Below are 24,586 nucleotides of genomic sequence, written 5' to 3' on the forward strand. Positions count from 1 at the left end.
AGATTTTATAATCATGTGCTGTAGGAAATACTCCTTGACATGCCAGTTTGTGTTTTGAGAAATCTTCGACTTAATGAATCGACCTGCTTGACGAAGCATGCAAAAATATCAGTACATTGCACTCTTAACTTTTACAGAATAAACTTGAATCAATGAAACAATCGTCTCCGCGATTTAAAGATGTTTCTAATGCATTGCAATATCAAACAATACAGCTATAACTTAATGATTGAGGCTCTGTTTGAATATGTGAAACAGGCGGCCATTGCAAGGGCCAGTAGAACTGAACAAATTTTCTGTAACTGACATCACAAAACTGGGCATTACCGGTTTAGATCCAGATAGTAATACCCTCCAATAAGAAGTAAAAGTTCATATACATAATCACATATGAATGATCAATTCTTATACATGAAGATATATTTTTGTACTTGTTATCTCCCTTGCATCATAAATTGTTCAGTTTAATATTGAACTGGTATAAAATTTACTGTAATATAAAAAAAAAATAATCACGTTTTTGACATTCAGCAAAGCCAGCAGGTCACATGCTCTGATATATTTTTTGGATAATTGTGATATAATTCTTTCAAATAGTTACACACTTTCTATTTATTATTTACAAATGACGATCGTTTCAATACAATGCCCAAATATCATTTAAAGGACACATTTTTTTTCTTGTTTACTACTCATGAACTGACTCTGTATTGCGTAGAAGTACTATATATTGGGTCATTGTAAACTGCAATCTTTTAATTGATAAGTTATACATAACCCGTTTTTTTCCCAATGTGCTGTCTCCAAGAGTAAATTCATTTAACGTTTCATTTGAATATCTTCAACCTTAGCCCTTTTTTAGTATGTTACTTTTGTATACTTGTAAACATTAGAGTGTAGAGTCGCGATTTAAAAGAGTGGGGTTTTATCAATTCATATAATTAGATAATATTATAATGTTCACAAAGATCCTTTTAGGTACGTCATAATCGATTTAAAATTATCAATTAACTGGAAATAAAATAAAATTTTGTTTCTGTAATGTATATCATATATCAGCAGACATAGGTTCAGTATCACTCCTAAAATAATCAGATATCTTTATTCGTAATTCGTATAACATTAGGCAAAATAAAGTGTAACACAGTTTTACAACAAAAGCTGAAATAACAATTGAAATATTTTTTTTCTCAATCAAACCAAATTTTTATTCCATAGATAACTTAACTTAAATTCAAAATGCATTCAACTTTAGAAACTGTTTGGTTTAGACAGGTTTTGTTATTATTCAAGCTACTACCTAGTTATATTTCAGCTGCTCCAGCATGTAGAATGTTTTTTGTTTCTCCAACAAAGTACAAGATAGAAGATCATATTTTATCAAACTAATTTTAATATTGCAAAACTCATTTCCTGCTACAAATTCAATCGATTTGAAAAATAAGTTTTCCCAAACCTTGATACAAAGATTCAACAGAATTGTACACATTGTTGCTTGACAAATTAGTGTGAATACAAAATAAAACAAAAGAAAACTCATTATTTCCTGTGTGCAAAATGTGTAAGGGTGCTAGTAAAGAAAGTGTGTGATCTCTTAAGCAACACATTAAGTACTGTAAACAAACTTTTGTGAGTTATGTAAAACACACAGTTTACATTTTGATATTTTTTGCTAATGTTAAGTCAAATTGAATGTAAGGAACACCTTTTTAAAACACAATGGAATGAGTGTTTTTGTATTAAACCTGTGATATTTAAATGGACTGACGTATTGAGTCAAGGTAAACAGCATTATTTAAATTATACACCAGAACCGACCTGTTTTACTCCTTAGGCATATTTTCCAAAGGTAAATTTGTTTTTCTTACTTCTAACTACTTTTTTGTATTCTCAAAAATTTATAACAATTAGTTATTGTAACTTTTGCACAGTCATCATGCTAATATGAACATAATGAAGGTTTGTTTGACATATTCCTACTTTCGTTATTGCATTGGATTATGTATTCTCCATTCAGTTATCTTGAAATAAGGTTTATTTGCTTGTTTGAGATGGTACACATTGCTATAGTTGTATACATACAGAGGATCACATGCTAAAATAAGTTTCACATGCCGTATATAAAGCCCTAGAGTTATATAGAGATTCTATGAAAGTTTCTTTATATAAATTCCATTTAGTGGTATAGGTAGAATGCAACTAAGATGCAGGAACTCCTCTCTTTCACGGAAGGAAGGAAGTATGGACACCTCTATCACTATAAACCCCCACTAAAACTAGGGTGTAAAATGACTAAGGAAATATCCTCTGCTATACAAAGAGGAAATGGAGGCTATGTGTTTTTTTTTTCGGAGTTTAAGCCCTCTTTCTCCGAAACTAAGGTTTAGATTTATATATAATAAGACAAGTCATATGCATTTACATTTCAATGCTTCTTTCCTGACAGTTTACCTGCATGGATGTGTTGAACTTTGCTATGTCACCATTTGTTGACAATTTCACTTAATATAAGTGTGTTGCTCTAAATCTGGACTTTAAGATTGTTTATTTTAACAGAAACTGATATTGTGGTATCTATCAGTTACATTGAATAAGGATATTTCTGTACTGAAGTTTTCATGTCCGACAACTCTGAAATGAAGCTGCATAGTTGTTATAGATTACATGAAGTCACCTGTATTAAAACTTTTATTAAATTCTTGTGTGAAAATCAAAGTAGTAAAATTGGCGTCATTTTCCTGACATTAAAGAGAAAGAACGCAAAGAAACTTCTAACAGGCAATAATTCATTTCAAACAATTTCCAGTGCATTTCGTCAGTACTGACTCTTCAGAGACTGCAAAATTAGTGTAATATGATATATTGTTCTATACTATATGTATAAACTTTGAGACCACCAATGGGTCCACACAATAAATGTTATTATGTTTTTGTTTTGTGCTGAGATTTTAAGACCGTTTTATTTTATAAATTCCTCATGCAGTCGTAACCAATTGGACTAGTAATATTACTACAATTTTGTTGAAAGTAATACATCATATATAATTTAAAATAGAATCAATATATTTCGGATTGTATGGTTGAATTTAGTTTAAAATATACTTCAATTTAATTGATCGAAAATATGTAACTGTCATGGTATAATGAGAAGTATACTTCACTGGAATCAATGAATCCTTTTTGGACCTTATTCGGTTAAAATGAATCTGAACTTTCCTTAGGAGAAATAGAAGTTCACCAGAATCAATGTGGTCCTTTTTAGGCCTTCATTTGGTTCAAATCAGTCGGAATTTTCCTTTGGAGAAAGGGCACATTGTTGTACCGTTTCAAATAGATCACTCTGTTTTACTCAAGCTATCATCTAGACATCAGGAAAATGCTTGTTTTTACCCTTAGTTCTTATTCAGATCAAGTAACGACCCCCAAAATGGCACCTCGTAGTACAATCGCAAAAAATCAATTAAAAATAGACTTGTACCTTACACTTCAGGAGAATGCTGGTTTCTGGCACTTTTATGGCACATCATTCCATAAAGGTTCGAAACCAGTCTAATCTTATTGGTATAGACAAAAGTAGAGAAATATCAAAAACATTCATTTGCTTTTACTTGAGTTACTATTGGATTTGAAAAAAAATTAAGCAACTAATACTTATACTACATGTAGTTACCACGTGAAATTAAGTGCACATGTACATGCATTGACAACACGGAGCAGTGTCAAATCAAAACGTGACAGCACTAAGTCGAATAAAACACAATCAAATTTTATTAAAATTGGTGGAAGGGTTTTCAATACACATCCTTGATTTTTTATGGGCAACTCGCTGGTTGTTTCTAGAAAAGCAGAGGACGCTTTCCCTACCAGTGCACTTGGTCTTTGGTTTTTAATGGAATCCGAGTTGCTTATTTACTATTGTTATTTTGTATGTATTATTTAAGTTACTTTATGTTCCTTATTGTGTGAGTTTGTCTGCTTTCCATGTCTTGTCTTTGTCCCCACGTAACATTGTTTTCCGCTGAAATCTTGGCTCCCTTAATTACTCTTTATAATGACTTATCTAACCCCTTGCCTTGTGGAATCATATAAGACCTAAAACTTTTATTTCTAGAAAAATTAAAAACATTTTGATCAATAAAATAAACATAATCTTCCGTATCATCTATTTGTTCTTAGGCCATGGCGACACTAATTTCGCGCGCAATATTATATTAGTGTAACATATAGGTGACCGATTAACAATCTTAACTGCACTTGCACTGTTCTTTGACCAGAACACTTTATCGTTAATTTTATCTTTAGATAATTAAAATGAAAATTTTGATGACATAAAAAGGAGAAAAGACAAATATTTATTAATTTGATTGTAAGAAATAATAAACACCCCTATTAAAATTGTTTTAGAATCATCTATATTGATGAGGAGAAAATACATCCAACATCTGAACGTTTAAAATTGGAATATTCTAATATGCAGATGTCTGAGGAACTATAGTTAGATTTATATTTAAAAAATCTAGTGCCTCTCTTACAATCGTACATCAAAGGAAATTTTAGAGGATATAATACCAAGAAATACATGAAATATATATTAATATAAATACTCAACTTTCTTAAAAGATATTTACACAGAGTGTAAACTTAAAAAAAACCTCCGTCGAATTTGTTTTAACCGTTTCCAATTGAAATGGACTTTTCATATAATAGATAAAATGTTGATTAACGTATTGTAAATAATACTCAGTTGTATAAGATTGAAAACTTGTAAACTAGTCTTTAATGAAAGAATAATGACGGAAACCAACCATATAGCGGTAATCAAAAGAATGTAATCCAGGGACAAAGACCAGACATGGAAAACATAAACAGAAAGAACATGAAGTAACTGAAATCATACATACAAAGTAACAAGAGCAAATAAGTAATTCGGACTCCATTAAAAATGGGAGCATGGATCAGGTGCACCGGTAGAGTAAGCGTCATCTGTTTTTTTTTCTAGAAACACCCGTCGAGTTGCTCATAAAAAGCCAAGTCCGGGGTAGGCAAACGAGGAAAGGAAAACTATGACAAGTAGAACAAATCCGTTTTCATGGTGCAAAAGAATACGCCGTAACGATCCACGAGTTCATGTTGACGACCAAAAAATTCTGTAGTGGTGTCTTCAATCTTGTAGAAACATAATCCCTGTTCAAGAAGCCTATTTGTTAGAATTATAGCGCGATACAAAAAGTCTGTGTAGTTTCGACAAGCTCTATCTGGCATAAACTATGAGTTGTGATATGAACACTCCATGCTGAAGGGATGATACCACAGATGAAAGGAAAGTTGACAATTCTGAATGAAAAGATTCATCACGTTTTTCGTAAAGTTTTGTTAATACTTTTCCTTTACCATCGATTTCTAAGTGTAGGTCAAGATATCAGACAGACTTCACAGTGTCTGTAGTATCTCAAGTTCTTTGGGGTAGATGCTATGTATCAAATCCCCAAAATTAGATAATACGTGATATATATAGCGAAAATTGAGATTAAAGGATCTAGTTAATTGATATTCTTACTTTTGGACCAGATCAGCTATAAAGTCAGCCTTATAAGAGTGAAATAATAGGTCAGCATGTAGAGGAGCACAATTTGTTCTCTTTGGAATGCCGACCGTTTGTTGCAAAACGCGTCCACCACACTAGACAAATATATTGTCGAATAATATTAGTCGCGCTGAAATCATGTTCAACTAATGTATTAAAACGCTAATATAAAAAAAAATTAAAGAACTCACCAATTTACACTCCTTTCACTTGTATAAGCTCTTTTCCATACATTTGTGTGCAACATATATGGAGAGTAGTGCGGGGTTATATATATTCCATCTATATTTTAAATTGCTACTGTTTAATACATAAAAATATTTCGCTTACTGAAGTAGCTAAATGATTTTCACGAACAAATAATAGACAAGGACTAAGAAATCACATAGTTGGTCATTATTACCACATGAGTGAAAGGTATTTATAGTATATGTTCTTAACACGAAAATCGCAAATACTCCAACTATATAAAAATAGCTCAGCTGATCATCAGCGACACTCATATCGTGCGTTTGATTGATTAACACTGCGTTACGACAAAAAAATTTGGGGGATATTTATGGTTTATTTCCACAAAGACAGTAAAATCATTTGACGGATCGACGAACGTTGACTGATTGATCGCTGACGGATCGATGACCGGTGACCGATTTGATCGCAGTTTTGTCATGTAAGATCTGCTTTAAATAAAAAAATGTAAAGTAAAAGTATCAATTGATGATTAAATCTATTACATTATGCAAATATTTGTGTCAAATTGGCACAACAAAAACCGTAAATAACATTGACCGATCTGTGGTCACGTGATGCGATCGCCATTTAAATGGATCGGTTTGACGGATCGATGACTGATCGGTGATTGATAACCAATCGCAATTTTTGTTGCACTGATCGGTTCAGGTACTGTAATACACTCGATCGTTACTAAATTATCATTCAACGTTGCCATGCTCACCTTCTACAACACCTTTTTAATGTCCCTTTTTTGTCCTAATCAAACCCAAATGTCGAGGTAGTAAGTGTTCCATTTTTCATATTTTCTTGGCATACTTTAATATATCATTTTATACGTAACACACCTACATTTGTTAAATTGTCTTTATCTCACTTTTAACTCCCACCTGTCCTTTTCAAGATTTTACCGCCTTTTTATTAGGTTTCTAAAGTTATTTTACTAATTTTGCTGCTAGTTACTTTCAAAAGCACACAGACCCGGGGTACTTATTAATTCTTTTTTATTGCATTTTAGTATGCGTACAAAGCAAATAAATAAACGAACAAATGACAACAATTGTGCATAAGGGTACATATGAACTCAGATTGTGCTATGTATTGGAGAAAGTACATATTCACGGAGACAGACCAAAGCATCGGCGGGAAGATTTAAAATAAAAAAAATGATATGATATTTTTGGTAGCCTAAGGTCTATGGAGACTGTCAATTTCTATGCCCAAAAATGTTAATACCTCGACAGGTTCAACAGTTTTGTCCTCGGTCAAGGACCCCCCCCCCCCCAACTCTTCACACATGGTTTGGAAATCATTCAGTGCATTGCTATATAATGATAAATTATCTGGACCCCCAAATACGAAATCAAAATATTGAAGAATGGTTTTATTACTGCTTCGGTTTTTTGTGTCCCACTGTAATGCAGAAGAAAATTTTTAAGGTAAGCATTTGTCGTAATGTAATTTATCATCAAACTGCAATCCTAATTGGTCGAAGTCGTAGGGGGACATCCTTAATATTCTTAATAATCTATATGCGCTCTCTATGTCAACTTTTGTTAGTTTTGTTCCTTTGCCTAACTTTTTTTATCTTATCTACCGAGTTACCTACACTGGCATACCGCGCTGAACAACACTGAGGATCAATGAAGTCGTTTACCCAGTTGTTAAACGAGTGTGAAAAATTGTGTATAAGTCGGAAGTCACCATACTTTTTGTCTGCTAAAAATATCGACAAGATTCGTGTGTAGTGGGGGAGAGGGAAAGAGCCCGGCTATTCTACCTAAAAGTATTTCTTTTTTTATTTTTTCCGTTTTTTTTTCTGAGGATATCGAGAAACACAACATAAAGACAAACTAGCGTCCATATTATGACCTGTGAATTCTGTATAAAAACCAGTATTTTCTTTCACAAAACAACAATTGAAAGATGATTCTCTATATACCGGCCAATTTCTATTTTATGTAAACGCATCAGTTAAGAAAGTCACAGATAATAAAAATCGATACTGAATCCGACCACAAATATACAGATAATGACATCACTACTATAGTGAAACAATGATTGACAATTTATATGATGTACAATTAAATGAATGAGTGTTTATATAGACGACAGTTAGCATTCAAATGGGTGCTTTTGCTTGTTATTCTTTTCCTACACTCGTAAGTCAAAACATACCACTGCTACTCACAGAATAAGTTGAATAAACCGTTAAATAAGCTTAATTCCTAAGGGATATAATTATGATATTGTTGTCAAATTGTTAGATAGCATGTTTGGTATTAACATTGACTCGCTCAAACAGTCTTTACACAGTTTTCTGTGTGACACAGAATATGTCCTTTTTGCAGTGGCGGATCAAGGGGAAGGGGTGCAGGGAGTTGGCACCCGTTTTTTTTTATTTGAAAATGTGTCATTTCCATGTGTAAAATTTCCAAAAAAATGATAAATAATGTCCTAGCACCCCTTTCTCCGAGGAACTCGGCTGGCACCCTCTTTTTCAGAGTGCCTGGATCCACCCCTGTTATTGTATGACTTATGATATACCGTGGCTCTCAACCCAGCATTGAAAGAATTGGGATTGATTTTACATACGATGAGGACATAACATTTTGTAGGATCAAACTGATCTGAAGTTGGTATGTCAATTAACTGCTAGTAGTTTTTTGCTCATTTGTGTACCGTATAATCATTTTCTTGATTTCTGCTATAACAAGGGACACAGGTTCATGGTCAGTTAAAAATGGGAGGGTCATTGTAAACTGCTATCTTTTAATTGATACGTTATACATAACTTGTTTTCTTCCCGATGTGTTGTCTCCAAGAGTAAATTCATTTTACATTTCTTTTAAATATCTTCAACCTTAACCTTTTTTCGGTATGTAACTTTTGTATACTTGTAAACATTAGAGTGTACGGTCGCGAATTTTATGAGTGGGGTTCTATCGATTCAATAATTCCCCTTATAACAATTGTGCTAATTTGGTTTACTATACTGCGATCTGTAATGGTGAAAAAAAACATCCGTCTTATTGAAACATCGTGACATCACAAGCACGCACTGAAGTAGTGATATATGATGCCCGATCCATGAGTTTAACAATGTAGGATCAATACGGTTGCAATTGGTATACAATTAGATAATATTGTAATGTTCACAAAGATCCTTTTAGGTACGTTATAAACGATTTAAAATTATCACTTAACTGGAAATAAAATACAATTTCACATTGGAGTGACGAGAAATGAAACTACTTTTTATGACATAAAAATGCAAATACCAAGACTTAAAGGCCTTTTTAGAATCACCACCAGTCCAGTATTTTTAAATCAACGGATTATCTATCTCTATAGATAATCGTCTGATATCATACAATGTAACTTATTCATTTTTCAACACCTGTTCTGTGACATGACTGATACAATTCACATTGAACGTTCATTGTCAATCTAACAATTAACTACAGATTGGCAAATAAATTAATCGTCATCAACCTCTTATATTTGTCTATAGTTTGTAATGGGTAAACTTTTTTGAAACACTGTAACCCCCCCTTTTTTAATAAATATTGGTCACTAAGTTACAATATTGAGACTTGTTCGTCACGTTTTAAAGCATCTAAATCAAATTACGAGCGACACATTCACACAAGTATAAATACAAGGTAGAAAATCATATTTTATTAAACTAATTACAGCACCCAAGATTGAACAGTAAAATCCTACTTTATATACACATATATAACGCATACGATTTTATTGATTAAGTACATATTCATAGGTTTTGTAGTAAGTGGAAGTTGAATATTGCAAAATATCAACTCAAATTATTTAATTTGAACATAATAACAAACGCATTTCCTGCTGCAAATTGAATCTATTTTCCCAAAGCTTGATACAAAGATTCAACAGAAATTGTACACATTTTTTACAAATTAGTGAGAATAAAAAAATAAAACAAAGAATACTCATGATTCCTTGTGTGCTAACTTTGTAAGGGCGCTAGTAAACAAATAGTGTGATTTCGTAAGGAACACATTAAGTACTGTAAACAAACTTTTGAGAGTTTTGTAAAACACACACAGTTTACATTTTGATATTTTTATCTTATGTTAATACAGAATGTAAATGTAAATGTAAAGTACACCCTTTTTATATCATAATGAAATGATTATTTTTGTATCGATCATGTGATATTTAAATGTACTAATGTATTGAGTCAAGGTCAACTGCATTATTTAAATTATACACCAGAGCCGACTTGTTTTACTTCCTTGAGCATAGTTTCCAAAGGTAAATTTGTTTTACTTACACTTTACTACATTTTGTATCCTCGAATAGTCTTCACAGGTAGTTATTTTTTTATTGTTGTACAGTCATAATGCTAATATGAGCGTAATGAAGGTTCGTTGAACATATTCGTACTTTCGTTATTGCATTGTGCCATGTATTCTTCATTTAATGATCTTTGTATTTTTTGAAATCGGGTATACTTTCTTGTTTGAGAGAGTATTTTCATAGTTATATACATACAGAAGATTGCATGTCAAAATATGTATACCACGCCCTTGGTTATATAGCGGTCTCAGGTTGATACAGCATTCGATGTAGATTTTGACATGACATATTTTCCACATATCATACTTTCTAACTAAACTTCAAATGTATTTTTCTACAAAGGGTACAATAAATGATGCGATATAGGCCTAAGGGTGCGATATGAGGTATGCGATTAAGTGCTGCTCTTTTATTTGCAGTTTTATATTACTATTTAGATTTCCCTGAATACAACATTCACAAATGGTAATACAGCAATCAATAAACGGTAAAATAAAACCTGAAATATATAAATAACATTAAATGAAGATTTAGATATTTCTGAGTCGGGAGATAGATAGAGTAATCCGCTTAGTAATATAATTTAATTTCACCTCATTACACACATCTGACTAACAAATGATCATGCTTTACTTTAAGTTTGGTAAAAAGACAGGTTTTATTTTTCTAACATAATGTTTTATTTTTTTCAACAATTGAAATAACGACTGCCATGGCAAAAAGACTTGGGGATAGTGACATTTGTAAAACTTTATTTCTAGCAGCAAACATTATCAATTCGAATCGTTAAGTCCAATACTAAATGTAGAAATTATTGAAATCCAAATATGATATTCAAATACAAACATTGGTTTTTGTACAATCTTGCGATATATTTTCATATATTTTCATTTTTATAAGCATTACATAATGAGCTTCTGTAAACTGTACATTTTTACTACGACATAATTAAAACAAGAACAAGAAGTTGTTAAATAATAAAATGTAACTTATTTCTGAAATATACATTAATTTGAAATGTTAAGTATGCCACAGGCGTTGACATGCATTCCTATTTGAATGCACATTTAAAGATCGATTGCATAACCAAATATTTAGTGTAGTTAGCCTGGTTTTAACGTGTATGTGTTTCTTTTTCAAAATGTACATTTCTCATGTTTCTTTTCTTTTTTTTTTCGGATAGTTATATTTTTACTATAATAGCACTATATTTTCAGATGAGGCCAATGTGTACGCCGTTCACGTAAATTTGTGCATTTCAAAATGTGTCATCGAAATATTAATGAATTTAAAATTTCTCTTTCCTTTATCATTCCTATAGTCTTTTGATTCTTTTGGATTTACCTATAGTATCAAAGTGTTTGTATTCATTGCGATATTCTGTTTCTCGATTGCTCGACAGTGATATTTACCATTTTACCAGCTTTTTTTCTTTCTGTAGAGGACTTTGTACTGCCATGCAATACTCTTTGATTCTTTGTAATTATGTAATAATATTTTTACACCTCCTGAAACGTATAACATTCCCATTTTAGCGTGCGTCGTATGCTTCTTGTGCATGTATCCTGTGCTTCGTGTGCGTGTTTTGTTGGATCGTGTAACGTGCAGCATGGAATTCGTGTGCCTGGGTCTTTCGTGTGCGCACGTAGTGCTTCGGTCTTCGTGCAACGGTTATGTATTCTGATTGGATTATAAATAGCTCATATGATAGATCAATTTTACATAATACCGTTGTAATTTTGTTTTCTATGCCAAAATCAATATTAATTTTACATTGAAAAGACAATATTTTGTCAGGAATCAGTACATGTAGGAAATAATTGGTTTCAAACATTCGAACATTATTTATACAAAGAATGAAATACTGCAAAAATTTGAAAGGCCTTCCGGAATACTCAGGGAAATGTTTCCCGAACTAAAGCCCTTAGTTTGTCTTTATATAATTCCTCAGTTCTATGAAATTTCAATATTTTCATACTCCGACTCCAGTGAAAATGTTTTTTTGCAATGTAACATGTATAATAGAAATGGACATTTTTCATATCAAAAATGCAATATTTCTTTTTTTAAACAAATAAGATGACATGGCATTAAATAAAATAGCTGAATTACTTCAAAATAGAGCATGTTTTACCAATACTTTTTGAAAATTTGGATATTTTCTTCTTCTGATGATCCATATACAACAAATATGGACATTTATCGCATAAAATTACTTTCTTTTCATATTCAGAGCAATAATAAGGTATCGCATAAGTCAAAAATACTCTTTTATCTAAAAATTGAGTATATTTTACCCCAATTTGATTAAAGTTCAATATTTTCATGCTCCGAGACCAGTGAAAATATTGTTTTGTATAATAAAAATGGACATATTTCATATCAAAGATGCAACATTTACTTTGTAGACTAATAAGATGGAAGTTGAAATAGCATAATTACCTCAAAAAAGGATATTTTTATTAATACATGTACTTTACTAAATTTTGATATTTTAATTTTCTTAGGAAAATATTTTCACAATGATCCAAATTCAACAAATATGGACAAATTTTTCACAAAAAATAGTATTTATCTGAGATAAAGGATACTACAGACATTGTAAAGTCAGCCTCATATCTTGCCCTACGCTAAGAAATCGATGGTAATGGAAAACAACTGTCCAAATTTTACGACAAACGTGATGACATTTTATTCAGAATTTTCAAATTTCCTTTCATATGTGGCAACATTCCTTCAGCACCTGCGTATGTAGTGTTCATATCACAATTCATACGTTATGCCAGAGCTTGCCAAAACTACGCTGACTTTTTGTATCGCACTAGACTTCTAACAAATAGGCTTATGGAACAGGGTTATATTGCTACAAGATTTAAGTCATCACTACAGAATTTTAATAGCCGTCATCAATATCTCGTGGATCGATATGGTGTATCCTTCTGCGCCATGAAAACTTATTTGCTCAACTTGATATAGTTCTCCTTTCATCTTTCGTCTATCCCGGATTTGACTTTTTATGAGCAACTCAGCAGGTGTTTCTAGAAAAGCAGAGGACGCTTACCCTACAGGTACACCTGGTCCATGCTCCCAGTTTTTAGTGGAGTCCGAATTGCTCATTTGCTGTTGTACTTTGTATGTATTATTTTAGTTCCGTAATGAACATATTTGGGATTTTTACTTCAATTTTATAAAATTTCAACATTTTCATAATATCAAAACATATATGAACTTGGTACATATCGTATGTGTTTATTTAAGTATAATACACATTTATGTAAAGCTACATGTAAGATGTTAGCAATCATTAAAATACGACAAAAATACACTATATACCATAATCTATTATTAGATTCGTTTCGCAAGTTAGATTCCGAAACATGCCAATAACGGATATGAATACTTCCGGCCGACACGGTCATTCGTGTATCGTGCTTCGTGTAATGTGTTTCGTGTGGCTTATGTGTATCGTGTGCTTCGTGTGCTTTGTGTCCTTAGTGTGCGTGTTTCATTGGAATCCTGTGCGTGTTTCGTTTGCTTCGAGTGCGTAGGATTGGTAATGTTACACGTTTCAGGAGGGGTATGAACACTTGTGCAATGATTACTAATTACGAAATCATCGATTTTTCTCAGTCTGTGGTTTTCCTCTGTATGTGATACATATAACCGTGTTTTTTGAGCTTGTAGTGCATTTTGTCGTATATTTGTTAGCCAAATTCATTTCGAGTTTTATTTTTATTTGAAGAAACAAACTATAGAATTTATTTTTTTATCACTGAGATTGTAATACACTCATTATTAAATTATCATTTAACATTGGCAAGCTCAACTTCTACAACACCTTTCTTATGCTATATATTATCTAATCAATCCCAATAGTAGAGGTATTGAGAGTTTTATTTTTAATATTTTCTTGGCATACTTTATATATTTTATGTTATATATAACACACCTACTTTTTATTTAGTTTGCTATTTCTCACTTATAAACTGCAATTTGTTCTTTTTAAGATTTTTTTCGACCTTTTTGTTAGGTTTCTAATGTTATTTTATCAATTTTGCTGCTAGTTACTCTCACGAGCACACGGAAACGAGGTGAATAAGGGTTACTTATTCATTCTTTTTATTGCATTATAGCATGTATCCATACAAAAAATAATGTTTTTGCATACCGGTTCATTTGAAATCACATTGTGCTTTTTATGGGTGAATGTACATGCACATGGGTACAGACCAAAGCATCGGAGATTTGAGATAGGAATATGATATATTAATAATGTGTATACTACGTCAGTAGTTACGGTTACATCTTCTTTTGGCTATTTGATTTATCTTTGGAATCGAAATTAAAGATGCGATTGAACAATTTGGAAATCATAACTGAATCTTTATGGTCGTCATCATTAATTTTGCACTGGTGGATAATATTGACATAACAGGGTATCCATCTGTACCATGATAACTGATTTATTCAACGTGTCATAGTTTTTTTTGTCTCCTTATCTACCCCGGACTTGGCTTTTTTATTAGCAACTCGGTAGGTGTTTCTAGAAGAGTAGAGGATGCTTATGCTTTTAGTTCAATCTCAGTTTTTAGCGGTGTCCGAGTTGCTCACATACATTTGTTTCATTGTATTATGGTTATTTGGTTATTTGGTGTTTTTATTTGCTATTGTCTGTTTTCTCTCTCTGGTCTTTAATTTAATCTGGATTTTTATTTCTGCTAAAATCTTGGTTCTCTTGGTTACTCCTTGTTACAACTATTTTGCTGATTTTAGGTGCATGGAATTTATCGTTTGGAACATAAAATACCTTAAAAAGCAGGCACCCACATCTGAGTTGAAATTAGTTTTATTTACAACGCAAAGTGGAGCAAACATTAATTCAGAACGTTCTTAAATTAAGATTCAAGAGATGAATGCTTCGAATTCAGACCAAATTCTTCGCTTATTCAAATGCTATGTGGAAACAGTTACTGATGTAATGATAGAAGTAGCCGACGAAAGACTTCTTCAACCTAAGAAATGGACCTTGGAACAGTTTTTAGAAGATCATTTACACTTGTTTTACCATCAGGTCGGAACATTTCAAACTAAGACATGTGATTGCCCAATAGTGGGTTGCTCCTTAAGTAAAAGAATTCATAAAATAGATCAGCGTGTCTTCAATAGTCTATATAATGCCACTGGAAAAACAAAACCAGGTCACAATACTAAGGAGCAAATTTGCATTTGTAAATTTCTTCCTCAGAACATAACTTTGGATGACTTAGATGTCAGTACATTGTGTTTTTTGTTGACAACAACGGCTCCATTGAGTACCAAAGAGGCATATAGCGTTAAAACAATTAGAAACTATCGAAATGATATATGCCATGCTTGGACTAAAAATCACTTCACAGGACAAACAATCAGCAATATATGGGCTGACTTAGAATCTTCTCTTATATCTCTCACATGTAAGCGACACACACAAAGGATGATCAAGAGGGAGTTTCAACAGCATATTCAGTATGTAATTGGCAAAGACGAAGTTGCCGAGATCTTAGAAAAAATGGGGAAAGTGGTTGAGGTAACTGTCAATAAGTAAAATTTAATCAAAAGATCTAGACCTGCATAAAAATCAAAAGAAATAAAGCAAACCAAAAGAAAAAAACGAAGTCACACACACACACACAACATTTCTGAAAAAAGATAACATTAGTTTATTCATGAAAGACAATTTGATATTGTTTTATACTATTTATAACTTGTTTTAAATGAAAGCAAGATTTTCATGAAGTGTATTTTTGTTTTTGTCTATATACCGGTATATAATGTTTTATAAATTTCAGATTCAACCTTTCAATTAAAGAAATAAATTACAGTCCAATGCAGGATTTAATTTAAAACATTTATTTTAGTATAATACCTATTTTGTGTAAATGAAACGAAGAAGCGGTTTATAGTTTTTTTTACTGTGCTTGTTTACAATCCAGTCATACATGTAATTCATGATTATACTTAATGTAGGAAGTAAATCAGCTGCCTTCAAAAAGTGACTTTGACAACTTCAGAAACTGCTGCCTGCAACAACAGAACACAATTACAGAGACGGTATGTGCAAAAGTTCACATGGAGTCGTCAAATGTTCAATATAAGATGGCTGAGCATACAGACACACTTAAAGAAATTCAACAAAAAAATACGGGTACATATACCATCTGTTTATTCATATTATCTTGTCCTTATCAGTATCAAATTCGTGTGCTGTGGCTTTGTCTTCAATATCACGAAGAATACCTACAGGGTTAAAATGGTATACCGGTAAATCTTTTTTTAGTATGTGAGAATTACTATTAAAATGAGGAATTTGCGTTTGAATTAAAATATCAAAATTGCTATAGTCTGATAATATACTCTTTCTTTACTAGCGCCCTTATAAAATTTTCTCTTAAGAAGTCATGAGCTGGGAATCGAACAATTTAATGTACGGATTAGAATGTAACTTATGCGGTCTAGTTTATGTCGGTTAAACACAAGAAAGATAAAACAAATGAATGTGCGGTCATCGTTTTGGAATTTAACACTAACAATATTTCAAGATTGAACACTTACAAATTCCTGACACTTTATCAATGATTCAATTAATACGATTATTTTATCATCTTGATAGAAATTGTCTAATCAAAAATATATATCACACAACATACAGTCCTATCTTAAGTAAAATCTACCGTATGACAAGAGTGTACTAATGCACCCGCAAATTTGGCACAGCAATACTTGAGGTTGGGGACTTCTAAGCTAAACCACATGACAGTTGTCAAAAGCATCCAGTCAAATATGTTCCTTCTCGCCGCAGCATTACGTGAAATTTATACATAAAAGGAAAGAATCTCTCCGTAAATACTTGCTAAAGGTCCTACGGAAGATTTCATGCACACATACACAGTCAGGGGATGTTCATGTGACTTTGTGCCCTTATTTTACGCTGTAGTTTGATTTTGTAGACTTGTCATCGTTCAATTAACCAGGATTTTATTACTTCTGTTGTCTGGAGCCTTCTCCTACCAAATACTATGAACTACGCCCCATAAGTTGAAATCATTTTTTTTTTAAATTCGTATTGATGCAATGGAGGACTATGCAAAAATTGAAACGAGAATAAAAGTACCTTGATTCGCATACGTACATAATAGGTGAAAACTGTGGCGTCTTTAATCTTAAGATAAATGGGTAAGTGTGCGTCAATGCTGAATCAGTTTTTTAAGATTCTGATGTACATGTAGTAAAAATATTGTCTACCATACAAGACAAGTACGTCGTTGGACATGTACCAATAGCTAAAGCCCAAAACAGCGCTTGTAGTGTTTACAAGACACATTACATCCAATGTTTATTATTGGAGATAGACGTAGAAAATAGCAGTAATGAAAACTATATTGCTACCAAACTCACCATATTCAGTTGAAACCCGACTCAAAAGGATTATATATCGTTGTTACTCTATAAAAAGATCAACACCTAGTTATTTATACATAGTTCTAGGGAGAGAGTTATTATCATCTGTCTTTATATACCAAGGATGTTGTAGAAATGCTGGAAATTTTGATCGACAACACACATATCGCTGTCAAGTCAGGTGGGCGTGTTTTTTAACAGACTGTCGGTATTTTAATGGGAACAAAATGTGTCTTACACTTCGTTGTCGTATTCCGTCAATCAATGCTGACTCTAGCTGATCTGATACATAAAAGTCCGTTAGTCTCAGGTTTCGCTATATAGATGACATATTGTTTAAGACAATCCTATTTTTTGGGATTTTATATATCACATCTACTCAATAGGAAATTGTGATGGACACCAGAGACACTATGGAGTCAGTCTCATATCTTGATCCACTTGTGCCCCTGGAAGGCAGCTCCCACAAAGGCTCTCATAAATATACGTGATATTATGTATATGTGATTACTTATCGTATTTAATTGACAGTTTACTGCTATTCTCTTATGATATTGGGGGCAAAATAATACCAATTGTAAAGTTGAAAACTGAGAAATAGACATTTTTACAGTGATGCGTTTTTCATTTAAATTCAAAACATGGATTTATCAGCAATCTTATAACACCGGCAAGATAAATCACCTGTTTATTGATTTTTAAATAAGATTAGACTTCAGCGGGTATAGCAGGCGATTCCTGTTAAATCAAGTAAGACTTTGTGATATGATAAGCCAAGCACCATGTTCCTTGAACAAAATGGTGATAGAGCAGCAAATCTTACAACAATACAACACGAAAACCACAATTCATATAATATAACGCGAAAAACAATATATTGCTATCTGTCCTGACTTTTCAACCAGTAAAGAACAAATATTTTTTTCCATTTATTGTGTCCAGCAGATAAGACATTTTGGCTCTAACAGAAATATGGTTAGGATCAGGCTTAGATGAATCTGTACTACAAGAAATAATACCAGAAGGTTATGACTATATCCATTTTAACCAGACAAACCGCCATTGTGGTGGCATCGCTCTGATGTTTAAGAAAGGCATTGAGGTCGAACACATTACGAACAATGAAACAAAACAAACATATGGATCTTACACTTGTATATTACGCTATGAAAAGAAAGGTTGTGTCAAAAGGAGTATCGTATACCAGCCATTGCTGTTAAACCCAATGCTTCAAGAATCAGCTCATTTTTTAATCCATACAAGTCTTATTTAGACAAAACTATTACTGGTAAACATGAACTTACCATAATCGATGATTTCAATTTCCATGTTGATGACAAGGATGGTCTTAATGCTATGAAGTTCCTTCAATCTCTAAAAGATCTTAACTTGAAACAACGTGTTTCAGAATCTAAACACAATAGAAGACATACATTTGATTGATTGATCACCCAATATGAGTCTGACCTACTCAAAGGTAAACCATCTGCATGTGAACTGAACTTGTTTGATGCACAAGACAACTCATGATGTGATCATCTAGCGATTCAAACCGTTTAATCTAGGGCTAAACCCTAATAAAGTTCAAAAACATGATCCGCTAGTGTCAAAATTAGTGCGTCTCCGCCCAAATACACATTCAAATGAACTCCGAGAGAACAGAGACGAGTAGAACGAATATATTGAAAAACCGGGCTCGAGATACACTGTGAAATCTTTAGAGAGAGGAGATCTGTGACAGGAAAACTCTTTTATGAAACAATCGTGTTTTCCCTAGAAAATTGAACTGTACATAAAACCGACCATAAGCAATTGTTTAAACTATCCAGTTCGTTAATGGTGGAAAATATGAGGTCATTTTACCATCATTAACATACATAGAGAACTTTCAAATACCTTTTCACAGTTTTTCATCAATAAGATTGCTCCTAATTACAAAATTCTTCAACAACAGTCTTCCTTTAACAATAAGCTAGCTTTAAACCGAAGACGTTCCATTCATTGATTAACCGTCAGTCTGTTTAAAACTTAAAACAAACGACGAAGTTTTGACTGTGATAGGCCAATCACCAAACAAAGCATGCGAGCTTGACCATATCTCGACACTTTTTTGAAGCGAAATGCGGATAACGTCATTCCATTTATTTGTTATATCATTGACACTTCGTTACGGCAATCCGTAATGCCATCAGCTTTTAAGAAGGCGTTAGTGAGATCATTATTATCGAAATTTGGAGTAGATAAAAAGATGCTTCGGAATAGTAGACTAGTATGTAATCTGTAATTTATTTCGATATGATGATTTTAAAAGACTCGAAAAGCGTTTGAATGAGATCGATGTGTGGATGTCAAACATTCCTTTGAAACTGAACCAGGATAAAACTTTATCAAAGCATTACGCAAAAAGTGTGTCACCTGTCCAGCTTTAGCGAGCAGAAATTATAATAAAATGTTTTACGTGTGGTCGAAATCTTTGTATTCATCTTGACAGTCGACTTTCTATGGAAAACCTGTTTGTAGCTACTGTTAAACTAAGAAATAAATCATGAAAACTCATTTTATTGTTGTTTTACCACGGGCTGGTCATTAATGTCGCGTTGTTTTACCCCGAGCGATATCAAGGCGTTAAATAACAACAAAAATGAACTGCTCGTGGTAAAACAATAATAAATTAGAGTTTCAATGTTTATTTTGTTTCTAATAGGACTAGTTTCTCATTTTTTTGTCAATAGACGCTGCTTTCGTGTTGCACGACATGCTGTTCAATGTGTTTTTTTTATCATGGATGTGGTCTAAGGAGCTTTGAAGCATGTCATATTAGAACCGTGTACAGAAATGTAACTCCTATCTACATAACATTGTAAGCATCAGACGTTTTACCACAACTATTGCATACAAAACTGTGGTTAATGCATTAGTGACATCAAGATTTGATTATGCAAACAGTTGAATTTTTTGTGTTAGTGAAAAACATATTTGAAGACTACAAATTACCACCGCTGGTTTTGATACGAAAACGAGGAAACAGAGCACATTACACCAGTACTTGCCGGATTCATTGTTTCCTTGTTGAATATCGACTGAAATTCAAACTCATGGCATCACAAGGTACTGTACCTGTAGCAACTGCTGTTGTTTCAGACAACGAATTGGACACTCAGAAATGAAGGTAATCTGCGCTTTGAGGTACCCCACGTCCGAACCAAAACTTTCGGCGAAAAACGTTTCAGTGACTCTGCAGCAACATTAAGGAACAGTCTCCTAGGAAACTTTAGCATACCAAAGTCCATACAGTGTTAAAAATAAAGAAATTGTTTTACGTTTTGGCTTTATTTTCATTTTTTTTAATTGTATTTGTTCATGATACAATTATTGTTCCAATTTCATATAGTTTAGGATCTTTTACTTAATTCATGTTTTTCAAGTAATTTTTTCTACTTTTATAATTTATCTTTTATTATATATTATTACAATGTCTATGTATGTACAGCTCCTTCATTTTATTGTTGTATAAGATGCTAAACAGATATTTTATCATGATCATAATACACACGCAGAGATCGATGGAGGGGAACTGATGACCAAACCATGCAACGAGCCCGATTACTTCACATTAATCGTATTGTCACTATATGGCAGCACCATTTCAGCTCCCGCATATGGAGTTTTCATATCATGCCTCGTACTATATTCCAAAGTTTGTCAAAACTACGCAGACTTCTTGTATCTTGCTAGACTTCTATCAATTATGCTTTTTGAGTAGATACTATAAAAATAAAGTCATCGCTACAGAAATCTTATCGTTGTCATGAAATCATGGAATGTAGAGGTTATCAATCTACACAATGTTACTTGATTTGTTGATTGTGTCATAGTTTACCTTTTTATTTTGTCTAACCCTGACCGGTGCACTTAGTGTATGTTCTTAGTTTTCAATTGAGTCTGGATTGCTCATGTACCTTTGTACGTGTTCCATGTATTTTGATTAAATTGTGTTTTTAGGTATGTATCTATTTATCTGTTCAGTTTTTATCATTGGAATGGATTTTATTTTTTTTCTGGTCGTGGAATGTAGAAGTGTATCAATCTACCATTAAACTTGATTTGTTCATCGTGACATAGTTTTTTTTTATTTTGTCTAACCCTGACATGACATTTTATGAGCAATTCGGCGGATGTTTCTTGAAAAACTGAGAACGCGTCCCTTACTGATGCACTTGGTCCATGTTCGTAGTGTTAAGTGGATTCCAGATTACACATTTACCTTTGTTTCGTTGTACATGTTGCATGTATTTTGATAAATTTATGTTCTTTAGGTTGTGTATTCAATTTGTCATGTTTAGTCTATATTCTTGGAATGTGATTATTTAATTTCCGATAAAATATTTTTCTCTTGATTTACTCTTTCAGAAATTTAATTTTTATTCAAGTTAAAGTTAGATAATTTATTTTGATGGTAGTAAAGACGACGTTTTCTTATTCTACATTAAAACCTTTACATTCTACGTACTTTACAGAGTCCTTTGTATATTTTGTTTAGGGAAAATAATGGAAGCTATTGAAAATGCTACCTTTGGAATAACTTTCCCGAAGCGCAATCTTGTTCCAAAGGATGGTGTCAAACTTCAAGGTAAGAATATAAAACCAATATTGATGACTCTCCAATTGTTTTCAGCTATAATTATTCGGTTTTGAAATTTACAATAATTAAAAAGTACTGACACCATACTCACTTCATTGCAGAATTAATACTACTATTCAGATTTGAATTGGGGTTGTTGTCAGAATTAAAGTAGGAACAACGAACGTTATTTTACCTTTTTTAAATATGAATTCATTGTTATTGTAATTATGCCCATTTTTTTATGCAATAACACATAAAGCTGGTTTTCGACCAGTAACTAATATACGAATGTACAATGAAATCAGTTTATATTTGATGACTGTGGACAAAACATTCCATAGATAAAATTTCCCACTAACTCCCCCAATACCCCATTCCCAAAGCTCATGCCATTCCTTATTCCTAAACTCCATACTACATTCCCCATACCCTTTCCAAATAGTTCGTTACCCCATTCAAAATAATCCGTACCAAATTCCCAATACCCCATTTCTATACCCCGTTCCCAATACTACATACATGTACCACAATTCACGTACCCCGTTCCCATACCATATCCTAAATGCTCTATAGTGCATTTCCTATACTCCATTCAAAATACACCGAATTCCACATGCCCCATTTAAATTATCAATTCCGAATACTCTATACCTCATTCCGCAAGCCCTATTCCCTATTCCTTTCAGCTCATTCCAAATGCCCCATTCCCAATTTTATTGAGCTCATTTCCCAAATCCCAGACCCAAGTATCCATACCGCATAGAAGCGGTCGTTTATTTTTGCACATTCATTATTTCCTTTATTCAACTGTTATTTTTATTATTTTTTTTTTGGCTATTGTTTTTGTTTGAATTTTCATTGATTCTATCTTCGATTTTTTAAACACACGCTATGATTGTTCGTGTATAGTGCGTTTTAAAATATATCTTTCATCATTCGTCTATCGCGCGTTTAAATTCGATATAATCGTTCGTGTATAGTGCGTTTTGTGAGCGTTCAGTGTGCGTGTAGGTATCGTGCGTACGGGAAACCCACACGTCTCAAGAAGTATACATGTAAATAATAAAATGAAAATAGCTAATTAATCTATACAAACTTATTATTGAAGGTGAAGGCAAAGTTTTATGGCATTTCGAAACTCCAGAAAATTGGGATGTCGAAGGAGTGGAAGCAATATTGATGGATCCGTCAAAGACAGGAGAATTACCATTCAAAATTAAGTTGGTCAAGACTGGGTCATTATATCTTCTAACAACAGTCCCTGCATCAATCTTGGAAAACCCTGCAACATTTAATTCAGCCATCAGAACCTTCCTGTCACAAATAGTTGAAATTTGCAAGTTTGATACGTCCACATCGTCCCATATTGAAGTGGTTCTCTCATTTCTTCAAGAAAGCAAAGGTTTGTATTTTTTGTTTGTTTGTTTTCAATTTAAAAATTAGTATTTTCAATTGAATAATGTATTTTAACCATGGTAGAACGTCATGACGACAATATGATATAAAATTGATATTATCATATTTTTGTTTTGTTATTTTAAGCAATTTGCATCACATCGTACATATGTTTACAATAGATACCTCCACTAAATAAATGGTATGCTTTAGAATGTAGTTTATATTTTCAGTAAAATTCAAACAAAGTCGATTTCCGAACATGCATGTATAAGATTTTATTCTGAATTTTGAAAACGGGCATTTGAATGTTTACTTATTTTTTTCTGAATAAGATTTAGATTGTCTTAACCACATTTGATGTCAATTAAAAATTAAGATAATGTTTTTTCTGAAATTAAATTTGAAAACAAAATGATCATACCGTCAATGGTACATGAAACACCATCGTTATGACCATAACACGAAAGTTTGTGTTCATTTTCTAATTTGACGAAAAAATATATTATATAATAATTGTTATTTGTATGAGTTACATGTATAAGTAAACGATAAGCTTTTACCTTATCAAGTAATATTGTTCATTATTAATTTTATGATTATTTCATTGCCATTTATCTAGATTCCACAGAATTAGGCATTGAAGAAAACATATTTCGAAATCAGCAAAAACAAGCAGAGTTGGGAACAAAGGCGTCAGTTTCTTCTCAGACTGATCTTATTGCAGTAGAATGTCCTCATTGCTACAATACAATAGAATTGGACAATGATGTTTTAGGTAAGTAGGGAATACAAAAAGGCAATTAGTACATGCAATACGTAGAACAATCGAGCAGTTTTGTATGAAATGGTGCCATGAGGTTCCATAATGTGATAAGTGTAGAAAAGGGAACTGAATTTGGACAAGGGAAGAGTAACGTGTTTAAACAGATCTTTATATCGATCTTTTATCACGTGTGCCAGTTGTTTTGACCATT

The 24,586-nt window shown here is 32.6% G+C and overlaps 1 protein-coding gene across 31 annotated transcripts in view; it reads left to right on the forward strand.

Annotated features, from left to right (window-relative positions):
- Positions 1 to 1,748: 1,748 nt before the first annotated feature.
- LOC148600138 (uncharacterized) overlaps positions 1,749 to 24,586 on the forward strand; it is a 59,839-nt gene continuing 37,001 nt past the window's right edge. For 22 of the 31 annotated variants that reach the window (XM_088559254.1, XM_088559268.1, XM_088559250.1 and 19 more), the window contains exons 1-6: positions 1,752 to 1,849; positions 14,927 to 15,719; positions 16,160 to 16,337; positions 22,131 to 22,220; positions 23,323 to 23,616; positions 24,232 to 24,387. In XM_088559254.1, the coding sequence (XP_088415380.1) occupies positions 15,063 to 15,719; positions 16,160 to 16,337; positions 22,131 to 22,220; positions 23,323 to 23,616; positions 24,232 to 24,387 (1,375 nt within the window). In that variant the 5' untranslated portion in view covers positions 1,752 to 1,849; positions 14,927 to 15,062. Of the gene's footprint in view, positions 1,850 to 10,014; positions 10,109 to 10,619; positions 10,641 to 11,370; positions 11,384 to 14,926; positions 15,720 to 16,159; positions 16,338 to 22,130; positions 22,221 to 23,322; positions 23,617 to 24,231; positions 24,388 to 24,586 lie in introns of those variants that run through there. The other 9 variants (XM_088559248.1, XM_088559249.1, XM_088559251.1 and 6 more) reach the window with 9 other exon arrangements.

The sequence above is a fragment of the Perna viridis genome, chromosome 13 (assembly GCF_037379345.1).
Source record: "Perna viridis isolate PV_CMFRI_1.1 ecotype Kerala chromosome 13, ASM3737934v1, whole genome shotgun sequence".
Lineage (NCBI taxonomy): Eukaryota > Metazoa > Mollusca > Bivalvia > Mytilida > Mytilidae > Perna > Perna viridis.